The sequence below is a fragment of the Balaenoptera physalus genome (assembly GCF_965194825.1).
Source record: "Balaenoptera physalus genome assembly, chromosome: 13".
Taxonomy (NCBI): Eukaryota; Metazoa; Chordata; class Mammalia; order Artiodactyla; family Balaenopteridae; genus Balaenoptera; species Balaenoptera physalus.
Window position 1 is genome coordinate 105854121 of NC_138892.1, and position 12975 is coordinate 105867095.

Genomic DNA, 12975 nt, shown 5'->3' on the forward strand with positions numbered 1-12975 from the left:
ACATCACATGACCCATGCCCTAGAAAGAGATACATGGCACACACTTAAACTGAACACAATGAAGGCAACCCCTTAATTAAAACTTAACAAAAGAGTAATGCCACTCAAGGCCAAAATTTCAGTCCAATGAAATACTAAGTCCAGTTAGCAAGAGACAATTTTAACAGACAAAAAACAGCAGCAGTCTTCTACTTAAAAGCTCCCTCTCAAAGCTCCACTAAAAAGGGACAAAAAGGCATACTCCCAAGAGAACAAAAAGACCAAGAGAAAAGCAGATGTAGGAATGATAATCTAGCAAGCAAAAACAAAAAACAGACAAAAAAGCCCCAAGCACTTGCAACAGAAGAAAGCTAAAGAGAAGCTTTCGCAACATAGAACCTGGAAAGGCTTAAGAAATGGAAGCAGCAGTATCTTTAAAATTAAATTTAAAAAGAACAGTGTTGACTGAAAACCTGTATAAAGGCCATCAGACCTCCCCCAGTCAGCACGCCAGGCAACCATCCCTCTCCAACCACAGCAGAAGACCGGAGATTTACTCTCAGGAGAGTCTGAAAAGAAGGGACTCGAACCTAAGAAAGAAACAGGTAAGTAAAGTAGAGGGTCGGTGGAACAGTCTCACATCCAACCAGTAAGAGTTCAAAAAGAGAGAAAAGGTAAGTGGAAGAAACTGTCAAAGAAGTAATACAAGAGAAGTTACAAGAACTCAAAGAGGTGAGTTCAGATTAAAAAGGTCATCAAGTGCAATAAACATATTCAATGAAAATTAACACAGACCAGCGCATATCCACTGTGAAATCTCAAAACACTGGGAATAAAGATTAGACCCTGTGTCTTCAAGAAAAAGTCACAAGAATTAATACAGCATCATTCTTCTCAACAGCAACACTGGAAGCTAGAAGACTATGAAGTAAAGCTTTCAAAATACAATTCTGAAGTAAAATGATTTGCAATCTAGACTTCTAAACCCACCAAACTACCAATAAAGTTTAAGAGTAGAACACTTTTGGACAAGCAAAAAATTTACATTCCATTTACCTTCTTGCTCCTCAAACTAGCAAAAGAAATGTTTTACTAAAATAGGAATAAACCAAGTAATAGGAAGACTTAAAACAAGGAGAAAGACAAAGGGAATTCCCAGAATGATAATAGTGAAAGAAGTTCTAAGCTGAGAGCTAACCTTAAAAAAAAAAAACTAGTCTGGACTGGAGCAGGAAAGAGAACTCCAGAGGAAGGGCTCCAAGAAGGAAATGAAACTGGCAGATTTTCTGATGGGTGAAAGCATACTGAGAGATTTATACTTCTGGAAAATCTGAAAATAAATTTTTAATAGTCACAAAGAAAACTTACAAAATGAAAAAAGGCAAGGGGACTATTAACTCCAAGGAAAATAAAAACTGGTAACATAATTATAGCACACTATTAACATGAGACATAATCATAGCACACCATTAGGCACAGGTACAAATAAATTTGTATTTACACGGTCACAGCAATAATTTCTGATTAATAAAAAATTGACCTAACTACACTATAAGGGAATAGGGGACCTGAAGTACATAAGAATTTAATTTTTATACCCATTGCCAATCTCTAATAGTAGGCAATCAGTACATATATGATATTTAACACTTAAAAATGAAGAAATAGCATAATGAGCATGTTTTTTGGAAATATGGAGATCAAAATCAAACAGCTAAAAGAACTGAAAGTGATTAGCTCTAAGGAGTAGTAAAGGGAGTGGAGAGATGAAGAAGGGAGAATGCTGGTTTTTATTTTAAGCTTTATTATTATTTTTTTTTAATGTATTACTTTGACAAAAATTTCTTTTAAAAATGGCTAGGATAAATGTTCCTTGCTGCACTGATTATAAACAGTAATTGCTAATGCAGAATTCCACTAAATTACAGACATTCCAAGTAACACTTTTTACTATCAAAAATAATAATCAGGGAGAAAGACAAAGTGACTTAATCAAAACAGGAAACAATCACATTGATAATTTAATGACTCAGGAGATTGAAAATCTGCTTCCCGTTAAAAAGTAGTGGAAATCAAAGTGTGTCAAAATCACGTCTAAAATAAGAAATTCAAGAGATGCTCATCAGCTGTGAGCCAAAAATAATGTTTTTTCAAAGTAAAGGGCATACCTAACAACCTAAAAATATCAGAACTCTCAGTATTTTGTGCAGTTCTCAGCCTGAGCCTCTTGCTAGAAAGTAAAATGTCCCTAAGCCGTTCACCAGTGATGGAGGGCAAAACAGCAGTCACCTTTAGGGAGAAGTACTGACTGGGAGGGAGAAGAAGGAGCCCACAAGAGTGCTGTAAACGCTCGGTGGTGCTTACACAAGTGTACACATACAGAAAGATCTACCCAGCTGGACATTTAAGACTCGTGCATCCCACTCTACTTCAAGCCTCAAGGTCAAGAAAAGAGTTCATGCGGCGAGAAGCAGCAATCTCACTATGACATTTAGGGAACAACAGTATTATAAAGTATAAACAAAATAACTACAAATCAAAATGTCTGCCTTTCAGCTTTAAATCTCAGATTTATAAGCATTCTCAAGGTTAGGGGAAAGAGATGTCCATGGGCACTTAAAGACGAGTCTCCAATAAACCCCAGGACAATCAAACTTAACCTCTAATCACAATATATTTGCTAATCAATATATACTTTATAACCAGTAGTCCCCCTCTGCACAAAAAGGAATTGGGTTTCTCAAAATGGAGTTAAACAGTCCAGATGGCAAATGTTACACAGAGTTATAAACAACTAAGTATTCAGATTAGGTTACTTCTAAAGCCTCTTCCTAATTTTGAAATGCTGTAACTCTGTAAAACCAAGAATGCAATCTACCATCAGTATAGCCTAATGTTTACCTCTTAATTGGGAAATTAATGATACAGGAACAGCTTCAATCTAATAGACTGTCTGCTTATATATTTATGCTATCAAATTCCCTAGGGTATTATAAAACTAAGGTACATGGCATGAGTTTTGGTTGAAGATTACCACAACACTATTGATATTAATAATTAAACAATTTTTGAAAATGTTTTTGTATTTTATTTAAGCTGCATAAATCAAACCAAACATATTCAGAACCTTAAACAGCATCACATAATAAAAGTTAGTAGGGCTTCCCTGGTGGCGCAGTGGTTAAGAATCTGCCTGCCAATGCAGGGAACACAGGTTGGAACCCTGGTCCAGGAAGATCCCACGTGCCACAACTACTGAAGCCCGCGCGCCTAGAGCCCGTGCTCCACAAGAGAAGCCACCGCAATGAGGAGCCCACGCACCACAATGAAGAGTAGCCCCTGCTCGCCGCAACTAGAGAAAGTCCGCATGCAGCAACGAAGACCCAAGGCAGCCAAAAAAAAAAAAAAAAAAAAGTTGGTAGGTAAGTTTTCACTGAATAGAAATGTCAAAAAAGAGAATTCTCAAAACAAATTTTTTATCCTAATGGTTTCCTACAAGACAAAAACCTATCCCTCAAATTCACAATAATTTGCCAGTTGGTATCATAGTTTTTTTATACAACCGCATGAGATGATTTTCACACAGTCCTTAATTACTGATATCATTACCTTACTGATAAAATAAGCTTAGCACTGCTATTTTAGCATAAGACTATACTTTCCAAAATGCTTAGTACTACATAAGAGAAAAATTCTAGAGAATTCTGACCTGACATTAATTTTTAAATGTATCATAAAAAATAATTTAAACATAATTATTCTAGCTTTTTTTTCCTTGAAAGTGGAAGCTTCCTAAAGTGAGAATAAATTTTTACTTCAAAACAGCCTATCAATCATAGCATATGAAAGGCCACAAAAATAAGTTGTTTTGGGACATCCCTGGTAGCACAGTGGTTAAGAATCTGCCTGCCAACACAAGGGACACGGGTTCGAGCCCTGGTCCGGGAAGATCCCACATGCCACGGAGCAACTAAGCCCGTGTGCCGCAACTACTGAGCCTGCACTCTAGAGCCCGTGCGCCACAACTACTGAGCCTGCGTGCCACAACTACTGAAGCCTGCGCTCTAGAGCCCACAAGCCACAACTACTGAGCCTGCAAGCTACAACTACTGAAGCCCACGCACCTAGAGCCTGTGCTCCGCAACAAGAGAAGCCACCACAATGAGAAGTCCGTGCACCGCAACGAAGAGTAGTCCCCGTTCACCGCAACTAGAGAAAGCCCACGCACAGCAACGAAGACCCAACGCAGCCATAAATAAATAAATACGTACATAAACAAATACATTAAAAAAAACTGTTTTGCAAAATTCCTCAGATAATCAAGCTATCTTCATTCACAAGTCAGAGCAGTCATAGATTTTTCTTATTGTATTAACAAAATACGTTGTCAAGGTAATCGTTACAAACCCTGTTACAGGGCAGTTAGTTTTTTTCACATTAGGGAACGTAACATTACAAAGTTAATATTCATCCTACTGGATAATGCTGCCCTCAGTTAACCACTAACACTACTTACAGGTATTAATACAACTGGTATGTACCACACATGAGAATGCTGAGTGACATTAATCTCTTTAATATACCAAATTTTCAATTAAGAAGCAGAAAAAAAGCTGACAAGCTCAATATAGGACATTGTACATTTCATACAAAATAATATTAGGAGGTTTGTGTCATTTCTTTTGCATACTGTGTAAACAGAACCTACTAATCTGAGTAGTTATTAAATATTAATCTCATAACAAACTATAAAATAGATTTTAAAAATAACTTGGAAATCTATCATTTCCATTTACTCATGCTTGCATTTCATTGTCAAACAAATCCTACATAGGAAGCGATGTTTTCCATCAAGTATATCTGAAATTCCTAATTTCATAAATTCACTAGCCCCTGTTCAATTTCTTAACAAAGTACAAGCCTCACCTTGCTCAAAGCATAGAGATCCAGAATTTTTCTCTCCACCACAGGGATCTTGAGGGTAGACCCCTGAAGTTCCCAAAATTTTGCTAGTTGATCCAAGAAGTCCAATCTCACTCTGGTCATTGCCTAAGATTATTAAAATATAAAAATGAGAGATAGGAATTAAGTTATGGGTGAAAGTAAATGAGTTTTACTTAACAAAGTTACTCATTTCTTTAAAGAAATTCAGACTTCTCGTTACTGCTTAGTCCAACCTTATAAATCAATAAAAGAGAAGCAAAATACTTCTATTAAACTTTACTAAGACAAAAAAGTTACTCTAATATATGTGAAAAGTTCTCATATTATCAACCAAAGCAATTTTTTGTAAAAGTTAAGTTTAAGCTAATCAGAAAATTTAGTAAATCGAGTTATTCTGTTTCTAAGCATTCTAAACCTGTCATTTCATCTAGAGATAATATGCATACTTCAAGTACACCAACTCTCCACCTCACTGATATTAAAATCCTCCATCAAGTATCTTATAAGAGACTAAAGGGGGAAAAAAAGGTAATAAAATCTCAAAAAATAAATGTTTTAGGAGCATCAAGGAAAAAAAACTAACTCAGCATGACACATTAAGCCCTGTCTAAGATTTCTCTTTTGTACTCTGGAAGTTTTTTACCACACTGAAGAATCTTCTGAAAATCTCACAAACAGGAAGAACAACTATTTCAGATTTCAACTTAGAAATTTAAGAGACATTCAAAACGTTTAAAGGGAGATCTTAATAAATCAGATTAAGAGTCCTAGAAAAGTTCTGTTAGAGCAAAAAACCAAACAAACATACAAAAAACACCTTTGAAAACTAGGTTTTTTTAACAGAAGAATTTTAATAGAAGAATTTTTAAAACTATTTTCCAAAGACTACAAGATACAGAATCTTCCAACATTAACAAAAGAAAAATTTATTAGAATAATTAGCACTGAAGAAAGTAGAATTTAAGAATTCCAGTTCTCTAAAGCTAAACACTGGATACTTCCACCATGAAAAACATGGCTAGAGATAGTGTCCCACAATCCCAGTTAAGCAGAAAAAACTGTAATAATCGCAAACTTCCTTCCATTCAGTCCCAATTAACATTAATTTTGAGCCCTGGTACATGAGCTTCTTAAAGTTCTCTACCTGGAGTCCTGATATAAAGAATAGATCAGGAGACAGAAACGGTGATGTAACAACACTCACCTCAAGTTCATTCAGACGCTGGACTCTGGGAGTAAAACGGAAGCTTTTTACTTCACATGCAAATGGAGGCTGCCAATCCTAAATAGAAAAAATTTCTTCACCATATTGGTTAATAAGCAAGGAATGCGCTATTCATTCCCTTAATTTAAGGGGTGAGTTGCCACAAATCATGATGACAACAGATCAACTTACAAGTCTTCTTTAGTTAGACACTGAAAGAATAATATTTTTTAGATAAAATAATTTATTATTACTTATCTCTAACATTCTAATACTAAGCTTATTTTATCAATTTTCTCCTCAGATCTCACAGTCCCATTATTTATATCTGACAATTATGCTTTCCCCAATTACTCAAGTGGAATGCAATAAGCTCATCTCAATACAGCATCTAGTAAACATCCAAGTTTATCAAAAAAAGAAAACAGAATTTGAAAGAAACAAAAAAGGGTAAAATTAAAGACCAAAAGGTGATGTTTTTTTGTTTGTTTGTTTTTTAAGGTGATGTTTTAAAAGTACTTATGTAATTGGACAATGTGTTTTTTCATTCATGTGGAATGTGACACAGCACTTTAAAGTCTATGTTATATAAATGTTTTGTTCAAAGCCCAGCTTCTGGGCACCCAAATTTTTTTTTTAATATTAAAATTTTTAAGAAATTAGCAAACCCACAGAACAAGGACAATTTCCAGATTGGCGATGTGGTATAACTGAAATGAGACAGCACATTTCAAGTAGAGTTCCAGAGACCATAGTTTGATTTAGCCTAAACAGTAATCTATTTAAAAATGTGAAAAGTAGTAAAAAAATTTTTATCTTACCTTGGAAACTAAAGAAATCCACGAATATTGAAATTAAATTCTGCTTGTAAACAACATTTATTCTCAATAATAATATTGTGACACAAAGAGAAGATACATTATTTCAACCTTTTGTAAGTAACAAAAAGCTATACATATATATATATATATTTTTTTTAACTAAAAGGAACCTTGAATAAAATTTCTAATTCATTAAGGCAATAGAATAAATGAAAATATGGTTTAGGAAAAGCCTCAGTGCTTAAGGTTTTGTCAATATCAGGTAATCTTGACAGAAAAAGAATTAAGTGAAAATAAATTTTTAATAAGAGTTAAGTGAACTTCGGGGAGGATGCCAATACACGTACCACCACTCATCAGAGCAATTATTTGTTAATCCTTTGCTTGCAAGTGATAGTCTATAATCTTAATCAAATTCATTGAGCATAAGGGAAGTAGATTGCCTGAGTTTTAGAAACAAATAGATTGATCTAGATTCAAAATCTACTTTGCCATTGCCCAAGATCACACATCTGATAAGTTAATTAATTTATCCAGACTTGTCTCATCTGTAAAATGACCTTATTTACCTACTAAGGCTTCAAAGAATATGAAATGAAAAAGTCTGTAAATGCCACCTTAGCTGCTCCTCCTCCTCCCTCCATCTAAGTTCTTTTTATTCACTGTGGTAGTTTGCACACTTCTGTGGCAGTTTGTGGTGAGAGCAGAAGCTTTTTAAAATGCAACAAGGTGCAAAAGGACTGTATTTTATTTTATTACCAGTAGACAAAACATAAAGCATATCCCTTTAAGGAGCACTAAGACATGGTTCACAAACTTTAATGTTCATTAAGAATCAAGAGAGTACTTGCTAGAAAAGCAGTTTCTAGAACTTCCATATCCCGAAACTGATTCCAGTCTGGGAATGAGGCCTAGGGATCTGCATTTTAACAAGCATCCGGTCGACCCTAGTGCAGGTGGTCCAGGAACATCATTTGGAAAGCACTGGACCTAACGGGTAGAGAGAAAAACCTTTTGACCTTGAGCAAATCCTCAACCTCTTGGGGCACTAATCCCCGCAAAACAAAGAGTAGTATCAGCTTTCCTCACCGTAAAGACTGAGGATCGTAACTAACCTAGAGGGAAACCCAGTTATGTGCAACAACTGCGATTCTTACGTTTTTAAGATTTCAACGTTTTCTTCCACCTCCATTATTGACAAATCTTTTCTAAACCTCGAAATGTTTAAAATAATTGCTGCTTTTTCCTTCTCCTCCCCCGGGAAGACTTTTTTTCACTGCAGCAGTAATCAGTCTGGGGTGCTTGTTTGGTGATACCACCCCAAAGGACAACTAGAGCTCAGATTACCATTTAAGAAACCTTAACCCTGAGATGAGGCCTGCAGATACTTAATAAATCAAGCGTCAGCAGAGCTAGGATAAAGCAAGAGCCGACGGAACGGCAGTTTTTCCTATCACAGTGTAACGAGGATTATACGCGAGGGTAGGGCTGTCGCGTCACGATACTTCAGTCACCTTACGGCCAACGAAAGGCCGAAAGCCTTTGTTACCCTTGCCCACAACCCAAGAGGGGAAGAAAAGTATCAGTTCCCAAGCTCTTGGCGGATAGGCCCCCGAGACACGACTCTCTCGCGTCCAAACATGCCTACATAAGACCCCAAAGAAACCAAAGCGGAAACACGCAGAAACTTAAAGTCCAGGCGTCGAGAGACCAGGGCGAGCGAACGCGAAAGGGCAGCGGACCGGGAAGTCGAGCTAAGCCGATCAGACTCCAGTACCTTGGGCGGTCGGATTTTACAGATGCCGGTTTTCTCCGCCAGGGGCCGGATGCGGCCGATGAAGCTGAGGGGGTCTGTGAACTCCTCCCAGCTGGGCTCAAAGACCGGGCACTCCGGAGGCGGCACGAACTCCGCCGCGTAGCCCCCCGGCCCCACGGCCGCCATGGTGGCACCGGGGGCCCACGGGGAGAAGGGCTGGCTGGGGCCCGGCGATCGCGCTCACGTCCCCTGACAGGGGCCGAAGCTCATCTTCTCGGGCGAGACCCGCTCGACACACGCACCCCAAAACCGCTTCCTCCGGCGTTTGTTATTGTTTCCTTCGGGGCTTTTCCTCTCGGGTCGGGGCTCACCGGAAGTCAGCGTGCGACCAAATCCCTCCGCCACCAGAAACAGGATCCGTCCGCAGCGACGTGTCGCCCCACTGCGCGACCTTCCTTCCCCCTCCCTCTCCCGGCAACGCAGGTCGCGCCTTGGCTCCTCGTGCGCCCAAGTTCCGCGCTGCCGACGACTCCCGGCGGCACAGCCCGGCGGCCCCGCCGCCCCTCCTACTGGGCGGTGGGGGAAGCGATCGGACCGAGCGGAGCGCTCTTCCGGCGCGGAGGATGCGTAATGCGCCGGGGGCAGAGGTTCTACTTCCGGCGAGCGGAGCCCGGTGCCCCTTTGTGTACAAATGGACCGGAACACAAGCAACTGGACCTCGCAGGGCTGCCTGTTTCAACCTCCTTGTCTGTCTGTTTCCAGATAACTACCTTTTCCGGCATCTCTCTTTTTTTAGTCCTTTCACTGTTAGTGTCCCTTTCGAATAATCTCGTTCGCCACTTTAATCCGCCCCATCTCCATAGCAACAAGTTCGGGTCCAGCCCACCCGCCCGAATCTCCCCGCGGGCCGGCCTTCGCCACCATCCGGGAATTGATTTCGTCCTCAGAGAAGCAACGGCTGTTGACCTTGCTTTTCCAACCGTTGAAGCCTTTCTCAGTTTTCTGTAACAGCTACGGCAGCTGTTCTGGCCCTGCTTGTCGATCATCTCTGTGCCGGCGGGCATAGCCGCTTCCTCGAAGTTGCTGAGAATGACGCAGAAAGTACTAAAGAAGAAACCGTGAAACGGTAGTTCTTGTATTATCTATTGGAAGGAAGACTTACTTCCCAGGGCTTGATCTCAGCTTCCCCCAGGACTTAAATTGCCAGCTATGCCTAATGACTGCCGAATCTGTACTTGCAGCCTGGACTCCTCTCTTGAGTTACAAGCCAGTACATCTAGCTACCTACCGCAACGCCACTTTGGTAAACTCAACGTGCCTTGAACTCATAGTTCCCCAGTGTTTTTTCAGTGTTTCCAGTTTCCACGAATGACTTCATCCATCTATTCAGTTGCCTGATCCAGAAATCCAGAAATAATCCTTAACTTTTGTTCTCTCACTACCCACATACAACCCTGTGTCAAGTCTGGAGATTCTATCACCTAAAAACCTTAAATCCACCCATGTCTCCATCCAAATTATCACGATCCTAATTTAAGTTCTCTCTCCCCTGGACTGTCATAACAGCTCAGTTCTTGCCTCCTGTCAAATCTCTTTCCACTTATTTATCAGGTTGCTTGGTCTAAAGTCCAGAATTCACCTCGTCACTTTTCATCTCCAAACTCAACTCCAGGGACTTCCCTGGCGGTCCAGTGGTTAAGACTCCGTGCTCCCAGTGCAGGGGGCATGCGTTTGATCCCTGGTCGGGGAACTAAGATCCCTGCAAGCCGCATGGCACAGCCAAAAACAAACCAAAAACCAAAACCAAAAAAACCAAACTTGACAACTTCGAATTCCTTTACTGTTTGCTGTCTTACCCCCAAGCTTCCTCTCTTATGCTTCTCCATATAGTATACAGAAACTTTTGTGGTGACTTCAATGCACCATGCTTTCTCACCTCTGAGCTTCACAGATAATGTTTCCCCACCCCCGCAGTTTCCTATATTCCTTTTCTGGCTAAATTCCTACTCATTCTTTATCAGATGAAGTTTGAAGGCAGTTTGCAGGAGAATTCCATCTTGCTTGGGGAGGCTGGCTTTTCGTTCTAGTCAAGCCTTCAACTGATAGGATGAGGCCCACCCACATTATGGAGGGCAATCTGCTGTACTTAAAAGTTCATTGATTAGATGTTAATCTCATCCAAAAAACACCCTCCAAGTTAACACATCACACACGTTAACATAAATATATTTGATGAGTAATCACAATATTTTCCAAAAGAAATTTAGTGAAAAGAGTGGCACTGGTTTACAGTTTTTGAAAATTTTTAAAAATATTTAGCTTAGTGGCATCCAGCTAGATTCTCATATCTATTTCTGCCCTCAATCTGTTGTGATATGTTGTTTGGGTTAAAATATATGAAGAAAATCCAACACCACACAGATGTGAATGGAAAAGGGACAAGTATTTTTTAAAATTTTAGCCTTTTCAAATCATTGTAATTTCTTTGAGGCTAGCAATGTGGAATCTAAAATTTTATCACTTAACTTTTTGTACTCTGTTATATTAAAATGGTAGTCAACATTTGTCCTTGAATGCATTTTTTACCCAGTCATGATTTTGTAACATCATGCATTGATCATTTCAAAAATGTTGGTTCACTGAGTTATACAGATCTTCCAAATGTTGATGCATATCATATATTATTTTTTAAATCACAAAAATATTACCATTGATCTTATCAGAAAATTGGGAAGCTGTCAAACTCATACTGACAGAAACAAGTTTTCCAAAATTACAATTTTCACTTGAAAAGCTCAAATATTTATTATCAACAAATACCATCCATTGTTTCCACTGAAGAGATGGGCTCACATTGTTCATCTTCAAGAAAATGTCTGTCAAAAACCTAGATCTGAATAACTATAGTTTGTCTATTAGGCCTTCTGGTGTTCCATGAAAAAAATGGCTAGTTTAGCTTGTGTTTTCCCTTGAGGAAACACTCCCACTTCTGTGTGCAGAAGTACACCATGTGTACCCCATTTCATCACAGACTATTAAAAAAGACATGTAGGGGCTTTCCTGGTGGCACAGTGGTTGAGAATCTGCCTGCTAATGCAGGGGACACGGGTTCGAGCCCTGGTCTGGGAAGATCCCACATGCCGCGGAGCAACTAAGCCCGTGAGCCACAACTACTGAGCCTGCGCATCTGGAGCCTGTGCTCCGCAATGGGAGAGGCCGCGACAGTGAGAGGCCCGCGCACCGCAATGAAGAGTGGCCCCCGCTCACCGCAACTGGAGAAAGCCCTCGCACAGAAACGAAGACCCAGCACAACCAAAAATTAAATAAATAAATAAATAAATAAATAAATAAATAAATAAAAGACATGTATTAAAGAGTCAAGGTTTATTAAAGTGAATCATTTTTACTGCTTCATCTGGTATTCTTAAGTAAAACTGGATTTTTTTATACCGTGAGTGCATGTTATGAAGACCACTTCTACAGTGTGTTGGTGCCACTGTGATGTGTGTGTGCTACAGGACCAGCAATTTCACCCACCATTGCATTTGCACCATTGGGGCAAATATCATTGGTGAAAAAGGAAAATAGCATCTTAGTATTAGTATGAAAATACTTTTGACTGCAAGACCTTCAGAAAGTATCTCAGGGACCAAAGGGGTTCGGGGACAAACAGGAGTCTGTAGACCACACTTTGAGAACTGCTGGTTTATCCTATAATTTGAATTAACATAATAAAGGAGAAAGGACTGGAAAAGATCTACTTTAAAAAGAGGAAAGAGGGACTTCCCTGGTGGCGCAGTGGTTAAGAATCCGCCTGACACAAGCGATCTCCAAATTCTTATGAACTGCTGCTGTGCAATATTGAATTAATCCCTTCCTTTATAACTTCCTTTTCTGTATCCTAATGTTTAAATGAAAGATCACTATGTTAAAAACTCTGGAGACTTCCCTGGCTGTCCAGTGCTTAAGACTCTGCACTTCCACTGCAGGGGGCATGGGTTCGATCCCTGGTTGGGAAACTAAGATCCCACATGCCATGTGGCGTGGCCAAAACAACAACAACAACAACTCTGATATAAATGTATTTTCTTAACCAAAGCTCCTCTATATTTGCCTTCTCTTTCTTCTCCTGGAATACTATGCTGTACTAACTGAACTTATTATTGGCTTCACCATTGCCTTAAAATTCCACAATTTTTGAAAAAAATATAAACCTTGACATGTTCTTCATATGTAATTGATAGTTTTATTTTATCTCTTCTTCAAGACAA

General features: G+C 39.3%; 2 protein-coding genes and 1 long non-coding RNA gene across 11 annotated transcripts in view; 2 read left to right on the forward strand and 1 right to left on the reverse strand.

Annotated features, from left to right (window-relative positions):
* Positions 1–9330, reverse strand: part of KDM5A (lysine demethylase 5A) — an 86278-nt gene extending 76948 nt beyond the window's left edge. For 2 of the 9 annotated variants that reach the window (XM_082422061.1, XM_082422058.1), the window contains exons 1-3: positions 8726–9323; positions 6128–6205; positions 4906–5028 (exon numbers count right to left, since the gene is read on the reverse strand). In XM_082422061.1, coding sequence (XP_082278187.1) covers positions 4906–5028; positions 6128–6205; positions 8726–8890 — 366 coding nt within the window. In that variant the 5' untranslated portion in view covers positions 8891–9323. Of the gene's footprint in view, positions 1–4905; positions 5029–6127; positions 6206–8725 lie in introns of all 9 variants that reach the window. The other 7 variants (XM_082422062.1, XM_082422055.1, XM_082422063.1 and 4 more) reach the window with 5 other exon arrangements.
* The window catches only part of LOC309641756, a 92213-nt gene that overhangs the window by 46307 nt on the left and 32931 nt on the right, over positions 1–12975 (forward strand). The gene's annotated exons all lie outside the window — the stretch shown is intronic.
* The window catches only part of CCDC77 (coiled-coil domain containing 77), a 39540-nt gene continuing 29778 nt past the window's right edge, over positions 3214–12975 (forward strand). Inside the window, exon 1 of the mRNA XM_082422133.1 lies at positions 3214–3401. Within this exon, the coding sequence (XP_082278259.1) occupies positions 3284–3401 (118 nt within the window). The 5' untranslated portion in view covers positions 3214–3283. The remainder of the gene's footprint in view (positions 3402–12975) is intronic.